This window comes from Pogona vitticeps, chromosome 5 (assembly GCF_051106095.1).
Source record: "Pogona vitticeps strain Pit_001003342236 chromosome 5, PviZW2.1, whole genome shotgun sequence".
Lineage (NCBI taxonomy): Eukaryota > Metazoa > Chordata > Lepidosauria > Squamata > Agamidae > Pogona > Pogona vitticeps.
The window spans coordinates 134,127,501-134,137,500 of record NC_135787.1 but is presented as its reverse complement, the minus strand read 5'-3'; the positions used below and the strand labels follow the sequence as shown (position 1 = coordinate 134,137,500).

The 10,000-nt window shown below is 34.5% G+C and overlaps 1 protein-coding gene across 8 annotated transcripts in view; it reads left to right on the top strand.

The window, feature by feature from the left end:
• Positions 1-10,000, top strand: part of FOXP2 (forkhead box P2) — a 576,890-nt gene that overhangs the window by 305,974 nt on the left and 260,916 nt on the right. For 7 of the 8 annotated variants that reach the window (XM_020789698.3, XM_078376822.1, XM_078376823.1 and 4 more), the window contains one exon: positions 8,259-8,436. In XM_020789698.3, the coding sequence (XP_020645357.3) occupies positions 8,269-8,436 (168 nt within the window). In that variant the 5' untranslated portion in view covers positions 8,259-8,268. Of the gene's footprint in view, positions 1-759; positions 795-8,258; positions 8,437-10,000 lie in introns of those variants that run through there. The other variant, XM_073000520.2, reaches the window with a different exon arrangement.

Here is a 10,000-nt window from a genome sequence, read left to right as displayed (position 1 = left end):
TTTTATTTGCAATATACAATACATGCACTTGAGCGTGAAAAATAATGTCTCAGAAATAAATACCTTATATTTTAGCAGTGATTCAGTAATTCCAGTGCAAAATCTGTTTCTTTAAATTGGTCTTGTTTTTTTGTATTGGTCTTTCAGAATTAGCATAGTATTAAATTGCACTGATTATAAAATATAGCATTGGCTATTGTATCTGGGAGGTAGTGGAAGACAGGAGGGCCTGGCGTGCTCTGGTCCATGGGGTCACTAAGAGTCGGACACGGCTTAATGACTAAACAACAATTTGTATACTAGGAATATGTGTAATTCTGATGCCTGCTAAACATTGGGGAAGTTTTCAACAGTTATATTCTACTGGAGATAGTTCTGCAAGTATAAGTATTATACACACAGCTTACCTTCTCGATAGGACTCCTTTTAGGACATGTCACTTGCTGGTTAGCCTTCTTGTTTATGCTTGACATATTCTGAGACCAAAGTGTATCTCAAGATGTGTTCTTTACATAACAAAAGATAGACGAACAATATTTATTTTGCGTCTTTGTCTACATATACAGAAATCATAGATATAATTTTCATGTTTTTTCAGGCATGCTCTCGATAATACGTACATTTATTGCTACAGCAAGGTATAATCACTGGAGTATGAATTGTAAGAGACAAGCTCTTGCTGTACTCAATTGGTGGAGGCTTATGTTGAGCTTGTGATAAGTTGAAGCCAATAGAACATTTTTTTTCTTTGCAGTACCGCCTCTGCTGTAGACCTTCCAATGGAAAACCAAGAGGTGGGTCTAGTTTGGAGAAGTATTAAAGGCATACATTGTTTTCAAAATATACCCTGCTGGGTCAAATGTATAGGGATCTGTGGCAAAATTCATTGTAGGTCAAGACAACAAGTGGGAAGAATAGTCATAGTATCATGCACACGATTTTGAAAACTTAATTAGGGTGTTAAAATAAAATGTGTATTTAAGTATTTGGGATGGTTAATGAAAGAAATGCTTTGAGCCAAGTGAAAGTACTATTGGGTTTAGCATGCCAGTGCATTTGTACAGTAGTTTGATAAAATATTGATACCACATGCTGACGGGAATTGAGGCTAACATTATTTTTTTCCTGTATATGTTCACAAATGCAACAATTTTTAAGGCTATACCATTTTTTAAAAACCAGGACAAGACATTTGGTAGGTGCCATTTCCCTTACTTTCATGTATTTAATTATTTACAGTTGTCCCAATGTCTTCTCTTTCCTCCTCCACTTACTTTTCAAAAGTCATGTTCAGAAAATATTTGTTGCAGTGAAGGAATTGTTTGTGTTTCTGTTAAGGACCTTAAATGTAGCTTAGATGCCTTTGTGACTCTCCTATATGCAAAAAGTATATAATACAAAAAAGGTATAGCTACTTGACCATGTAAGGCATCAGATGTGTTAGCAATTTGGTATAGTAGTTGCACAAAAGAGTATTGGGAGTCCAAGCATATGCTGGCATGCATATCGAGGTTGTTTTCTGCAGTCCACATACATTATCATGGGAGGTTTAGGAAGGCAAAATTAAACAAAATTGGTATAATGCTGCTTATAATAATAAGTATCATTTGAATAAAGATGCTGACTGGGATCTAATGAACAACTTTAACCTATGCATTGTCTATAAGGGCACAGTTGAAGAAATAGCAAAGTATCAAATATAGACAGTAAACAAAAATATTTATTATAGTAATATTTTACTGTGACTAGTCCTGCTGTGATGATCTCCCAAAATAAAATCAGGGCCTTCTGGGATGCAGAGGCATTTACAGGTACAACTCAGATGAAATAAGTCATGTTTTAGTTCCACTAAAGTCACCACAACATACGTTAGTCCTGGCTAACGTCACCATTGATTCTGGTGGGATTGAAGCATGGTTATTCCAGCCACCCCTTATGTATAATTCTATGTGCAGTTACTCAGATGTTACATTGGGTTTCCTTTCAATTAAGACTGTTTTAGCATAGAAGCCTTAATAGCGTATGGTACACATACATATCTTTGCATTAATGCATGTTAAATTTAAAACTTTAATTTTATGTTTAACTTTTATGTTTAATTTAATTGCAACATCTTCTATAAGCAATTGTATGAGCCATCTTTTAATGTTAATGTTTATTGGCAAATTCTGTGTTTGTACTTCACAAAAGATTAATTCTGCTACTAAAAACTTCCAAATTGCCACTGTCTACCATTATAGATGAGAAACTCTATTGTAGCCAATTGATTTATACCAAGCCTGTCTTTAAATGTAAGGAATATTTAAAATTGTAGCTTATATAGTATCATTGTAAGATTTCAACACTGGTATATTTTTTGCTGCTGATAGTAGAGGAAGAGTTTCTGCCTTGGAAAATTGTTTCAGTAAAACTTGGTGAAGCATTGCTGTATGCATTTTGTCAGTTTAATCTAGATCAGATTGTAATGTGGAATTCACCATTCCTTTTATCTGGGTGTCTAACTTCACTGGCCTCTATCCAGACATAGCTGTGCGCAACAAGACATTGCATGTGACTACTAACAGAAATGATAATAGCCCCATGCAGTAGCCCTACAAAGTAAATGGGAGAGGATTGCCTGCTTGCATTTCCATCTGCATTGAAGGCAGATGGCAAGGCATGCTGCCATCCATAGTACATTGCTGGTGGGTATCACAGTGGCAAAATTGCATCAGGATGTTCATCTGCATATGATCTCCAGCTGTTGAGTGCTATGTGCAGAATTCCTGATCCAGTCTCCAAACTGATGAATGCAAGCATCCTTTTAAAACATCTGTAAAGACAGATAGGACCAGTCTGCATGTTTAAATCATGATCTCACAAGGGGATCCAGGTGGAGAAGCATGTTTAGGCAGATCAAGCTCTCTCACTGAACCAGCATATGTGTGCTTACATATACAGTATAGACAAAGTGTCAGAGCTTAAACATAAAAATTCCCTTGATTTGAACTTAGATGCCATTATGCTTTTTCACCCTAATAGTACATGAGCAGAAATTTGAATTAAAAGTGGGCCTGTCTAATACTTGTAAGTATACTAACCAGCCTGTATGTATCCTGGTATGCCATTCTAAATGTCTAGCTCTGAAATGCATTATGCTTCTTAATTTAAATGAGAATGGGAAGGTTAAGCCGGGCTTTCTACTTTTTGTTACTATGCATAGAACAATATCTTTTTTAGGATATCAGTTTTTGATACATTCTTCATTACTAATCTAGTACATAAAATACGTTGTGCCCGGTGTCCAATAAGATTTAAGTCCAATACAACACCTTCCTCAGAAATTATTACATTAACCTTTCCAAAATCTAAGTTCTGGCCCAATAATTAAACACATTGAGCAATGGGTATGTTGGCATTTTTAAACCATTGTTACTGTAAGGAGCAATTTTAATAGGATATTTGAGGGTAGGTTCCACAAGGTCCTTAGTGTGCTTAATTATAGGAGGATATGAAATTTTTTAATTATTTGTAATGTTCTTTTAATAAAATATATTTTAAAGAGGTGATGTAAGATAATTTGTATATGATCCACATATCTATGTTGTTTGCTTTTAAAACAGATTCAACACAAAAAAACAATGCATAGAGCATATTTTTCACACACTTGACTCTAAAGGTATGTTCCCCTGCCCCAGCCTTTGACCAGCATATATTGCAATATACACTTCAGAATGCCCCACCATTTTAAAAGAAAAAAATTATTTAAAAATTTAGCATGGAAGATTGCTGTTTGAAAGAATCAAAGGCACATGCAACTATTTTCCTAGCTCTTTGGATCCAATTTTTAATTTCCCCTTAAATGTGCTCCTATTAAAATGGGGGGCGGGAGCAGAAGTGGAACTCTCACAATTCAGAAAAGTCACAGAAGTCAAGATATATTTGTCAACTCAGAATACATGCATTTGTCTTGTCCTGAATGTACCTTTTCTAGGTTTCATTGTCTGTGAGGCAATGAAGTTTGAACTTAATTAAGAATTTCCTTTTTTGGAGGTTTAGAGGTGCCACCAAGAAACAGAATCATTAACATATTATCAAGTAATGAAATACGTCTCAGATTATGGATGCCATGTCTCTCTTTCTTAGCCAGGATCCTACTCCCCCCCCCCCACACACACACTCATTTTAAGAGCTATTAACCGTGAATGTGGAGAATTCAAGAGTTTTCCATACTGGAAGTGCACACACAATTTAAAAACTTCCTGCATCTCAAAAGGAGGCCCCCTAGCGGTGAATTAGAAGTTTCATTTACTGCACTCATTCATGCTTCTGAATTTTAAAAGTGTACCTGGCCCTCACAGGTATTGAAAACCTAGAAATCAATAAAACAGTGGCAGAATCCTCCAAGAAATAAAGTATTTCACACTGTTTTGTTTTGCACCAACAGAAATCTTAAGGAAGAACAAAACAAAGAAGTATAGAATTTCATACAACCCTATCATAAAAGTAAAGAGGTCTAACTGAGCTGTGTTTTTTATCCTTCTATTTGTACAAATAAAAGACCACATCTTGATGCAAAATAAACACAAAAGCACTGTTGTGACTATAACAGGGACTCATATACTAATTTATATAATAGGTGGTTGTGCACTCTTTATTCAAGATTATGGCTGCAAGGAATGGCATGAATTGCTGGGTGTGTTTAATGCTGGATTATAGCAATTTGAAACATGTCAAACACATGGCTAATGCCTCATGCTTCACTCATTCTTGCGTAAACCTGCATAGCCACCATCCATTATACCCTTGGTAACAACACAATTCTGCAAGTAAATATTGTTACACTAAGTAACCTTTCAATTCAAATTGTTTAGGAAGAGAAAATGCAATCTTGTGCAGTCAGTTTCAGTGTCACTTTAATGTTTCAAAAGGGAAGTGGTGTAGAGAATAAGTATCTGTACAGTGACTTACTGATTTACAGAAACCTAGGGAAAAGTTAAGATTTGTGGTAAGGGAGAGTTCTTAGCAGGGAGTGAACATATGTTCACCTAATTATAGGACAAGGCTTACACTTGAATTGTGTGGTTGTTTGTTAAATGTTGATGTGGTAGCCCATACTCCCCCATTAACAGGAAGCACTGAGATGTCCTTACTCCTTTCATATCTTGGATGAAGCATAGCTGAGGCATCTGACCTAGTTGTTACATGTTTGAGACCAATTCATAAATTATATTCAGAGATTGCACTTGTTTTTACAGTTTGGGTGGTGTGTATCCATGCAGATTGTGCATGCACTGTGAACAAGTATGCTTTTTAATAGTTTATTTTCTTAGAAATGTTAATCTTAAATATATAATTATCATTTTGGGAGAATTTATCTTTACCTGTGGAACAAAAGGTATACAGTTAGGAATCATTGTATTCTTAAGTTATTTTGGTGAACTTCCTATAGAATGAGTGCATTGTTGTTTGCTTGGAGGTTTGAGCATGAAAAGGAGCTTGTGTGAAACAGATACCACTCTGCTTACTAAATTTGCATTTTCAGGATACACAGTTTAAGGGATTGTCAGAGGTAATACAAACCACACAATAGCAAAGTTTTACAGAGTCCTCCTTTCTCCTACAATTCACACTCTTGTCTACCTCTCTTCCAAAGCATAGTTACAAAGAAGTCATCACCCAATGTACCCTTTGGTTATGCGTTATTTTATTTTTTTTACCAGATAGTACTGGACATGTGTACATAGCTTTGAAAAATGAGTTTTGTGGGTTTTTTCCTCTTTCCACTATTTTGCAGTGAACATTATGCACTGTATGTGTCCTTTTTCCCCATATACATTGATGATGGGTCAGAACTTGTGTTCTCTTATATGAGTACCACTCAGTGACCATTTTTGTTAAACTTGATCGTACAGGCTCAGTGATCAGACAGTGTTGCCTAGTCCAACTACAGGTTTTCTAGTACACAAACATTTACAACTATACATGTTCTGATTAAAATAACTGGGAGGATGCTTAACCTTTTATTTTTAATCATATTGAAGAAATCATGGATAAGTACATACATAATTTTGATTTTTAAGATTGAGAGTACAAAATATGTATGAACCATTTTGATTGGTTGGCTAAACTGTATGCATACTAGTTTATAGTTTTAATATATGTGATTGTTTATGACATGGGAATAGCCATATATTTGCACTGTGAAGAATTTTAAAACAAATCTTTCATGTGTCCAAAGATAGCCTTTTGAATCCTTTCAGAGATATTATAAAAAAGATACTTAATGCATGTGTTTACATTTATGCATGCTTTAAATGCTTTTTCAATGTATTGTTTTAACAATTCTATAGAATTGGTGAAGATATTGTTTAGAATTTTTATATATCTAGAAATGTTACGAGACCCCATTTTCTGAATATTTTAAGCACGCTGCATGTAAAATTTATGCCTAATTTGAATACTTATTAGCTGCCTAATCTCAAAAAAGAATATTAGCCTTGTTTTCTTCTTGGAAAATTCATCTTTATATGTATCCCGTTTTTCATTTTTTTTCCTTATTCTTAGTTAATGTTCAGTAGAATGTTTAACAAGAGCTATCTGTTCTTAAACACATCTGGTTCTCCCCTGATTAGTTGTGATTATAACAACTGCCTTTCCTTATGTGAAGTGTGATCATGTTTATTGTGTTTGTATCCTTTATAACAGAAATTGGTGTTTACTGTGTAAGTTTTTAAAACATGCTTAGTCTTTGCCAGGGACTAGGACCTTTTGCAAATTCACTGGGGCTTACCTTTGAGCAGAGATGAACAGGATTGCATGCTAAGTCTTCCTTTGTGAAAACTTATATTACTGTTTTGCTGCTTTTCTTAACAGTAGCTTCAGCTGAAATAGCCTGTTTGGTCTTGTGATAAGATTTTTGTGCACAAACTGAGCTGAATTGGAAACTGTATTGGATAAAATAACAGCTTTATTCTTTGACCAGTGTTGCTTAAACAGATTATTTGCCCAACAAGGGAAATGCCATCGCATTTCAGAAAGCCCCCTCCCCAATCTTTTCCTGGAAAGCTTTCAGTTTAATGTATGCATTATTACAGGAAAATGGACTGAAGTGAGCACCTTTAACATAGTATGGAACTTGGGTAGCCTGAAAACAGAAATTAGGATTTCTTTATTACAAATGCAAAATGTACTTGAAATCCTAGTTTGTAAGACTGTGTTGGCTCTTTATTTACTGCAAGGATTTCAACTGATCTTGGCAGGACATCTCATTGCTATCCTGAAAGTACAGTATATTTATGCAGTGAAAATGATAAAACATTTATTACTGTAGAGAAGGTAATATGCATAATTTATGCTGTTTTTAGCACAATCATTAGTGATATTCTTGATAGATTTTATTTCCAGCTTTCATATCTAATACATGCCTGGAAAATTAATTTTATATCTTTCATTTATTTGCCAATGTTAAAATTGAGTTTTAAGTCATCTTCAAGTGAACAGTTTGATTGCTGCTCATGCATAAGCTTAATTACTTTGCAGGAAGGACAGTATTAAATGTTTTAAATGTCAGAAAAATAAATGAATATCAGCCGTTTGATTAAAAAAATAGGCAATATCTGACATGTTTGCAGCAGGAGCTTTTTCTTAAAATGCCTCCAAGGCAAAATTTTATTTAGGCACCAAAAAAAGAAAGAGAAAAAAAGAAAAGGAAAAAAGTCCATTATACTATTTATCATTGGTTGATACCATATGATTTGAAACACCCTTACAAAATTTTAATTTTGTATGATTAGCTGTGCATCATTAAACAACAGCCTTGCATAAGAGATGCTGTAAAATTCTGACAGAATCAAGATAGTGAATATTTTAAATAAGGCTGTATAGTCATTCATGGTTGTCAAAGCTAGATAATAAGAAATACAGAGCAGTGTGTGAAATTGTGCCTTCATTTAACTGGTTTGATAGGTTGACTTTAAAATGTAGTTGTTCAGGAATGCAGTGTGCCCATGTTTCACATATGGGATGCTTTTCCCCGGTTAAATTAAACTACATGAAAAATGCTTATAGAGAACAGAATTTTAGTGATTAGTATATCCGTGAAAGCTAGTTTTGTATTGCACTGCTTGCTTTTTAAATGACTGCAAAGATGCCTCTTTTTTTTTTTCTTCTCCTCTTCTAAAGATGCTGTCTCTGTAATTGGCAGAGAGGGACATCTTGATAATGGAAGTGTGAAGGTGTAACGCGTGTGTTAATTGATACTTCTTAATCACTTTTAGGTATTAAGTCATGATGCAGGAATCTGCGACAGAGACAATAAGCAACAGTTCAATGAATCAAAATGGAATGAGCACTCTAAGCAGCCAATTAGATGCTGGCAGCAGAGATGGAAGATCAAGTGGTGACACGAGCACTGAAGTAAGCACAGTAGAACTGCTGCATCTGCAACAACAGCAGGTAAGTTTTTGTTTTGCTTTGTGTTTTTTTTTTTTTACAAACTGGACTTTCTTTAGTGACATACACAGGTGTGGATAGTATGTACACTTCAAAAGTTGCATAGTGTGGGGAGTGATTGAGCAGTATCTATTGTTTGTTTGTTTGGGTTTTTTTGTGTGTGTCTCCAGTACATCTTAAAATGTCAGATACTGGTTTCCTATTGATAAAGATCTATCAGCACTGGTTGAACTGCTCATCTTTTTTTTTTTTAAGAGATGCATGGTATATTTCTAAAAGTTGTCTCTATATCTTTTTAAGCAAAATGCTTTTAAAAACCTCTAGCTTCCTTGAGCAATAACTGAGAAATAAAATGTGATACTTAGCTTTCCACCAGAGGGCCACATTACTTGATACTTTGCATCCTTGTAGAATGAAATTGTTCCAAAATTCAGCTAAGGTGAAAGGACTACAGTGACTTCAGAATACAGATGCTCTGCTGAGGCAGTTATAAATAAAAGAAAACAATATAAAATAAAAAGGGTGAATAGATTTTCCACTGAAACATCAAGTCAACCGTGGGCCAGAATTCTTGTTCTTAGAGGTGAAACAGATATTATATACATATTTCTAGATAAGGGGACCAAACAATTTCTGTGTAATACTTTTAAATTAAATAACTGTTTCCCCCCTTTTATACCTCTCCTGATTTAAGTGAATTCACCTTAGGAATCTAAGGGGAGAAGAAACTATATAAATGATAACCTTTGCAGGGAATAGGGAAATAATTTGCACAGGGGGTCATTGTAAAGAGGAAATGTTCTAGTAGGAACTAGCTAGGATTTTCATGTTGCCAATAGGTGGTTGTTCTGTTTTCTTTGGGGTTTTTTTGTTTTTGTTTTTGTTTTTGTTTTTTTTTGTGTTTTGTTTTAAATGGCATTGTAGTAATTAGGCCACCTTCCTCTCCCCATTGTGTATGAGGCCAATTGTACAAGACGCTAAGTACCTCTTCTGAACTGCTGGATTGCTTACAATGCTTATAGCTTTCATTTCCTAAGGCAGTTGTTCACAATGCAGTCCCGAACACTTAATTTGTAAATAGGTATATTTTTATTGTCAGCATCTGGCAATAAAGAAAAACAGACTAGGTGAGAGTAAAACTGCTAAAAAGTAAGTTTCATTGAATTAAAAATAATAAAACTGCACTTATTTCACTTTGGGCCTCAGTTACTGCAAATGTGTGTAGCAGTTGCTTTTCAATTTTAAATTATAATGGCACTAAATTACTCATGAAAATTATTTTTTGTAAAAATAACTAGCATGTGTCATGATGAAAATAGGTTTGGCTTGAAACCTGAGATATATAAAATTTTTGCATCTGTGCATTATTTCAGGTACTGCCATAGCATCTTAACACCTGTAATCTATAACCTCAAGGGAAAAAATACCTAGGCTGCTTCTTGTCATCTTGAAACAATAGTTCTTAAAATGTTTTACTCTTCTGTGGTAATTCTTATTTCAAACCTTCTCCGTTATTGAACCTTCTGAACACTTGGCTACATAATATGCTCTTTCAGTATGTTAAAAA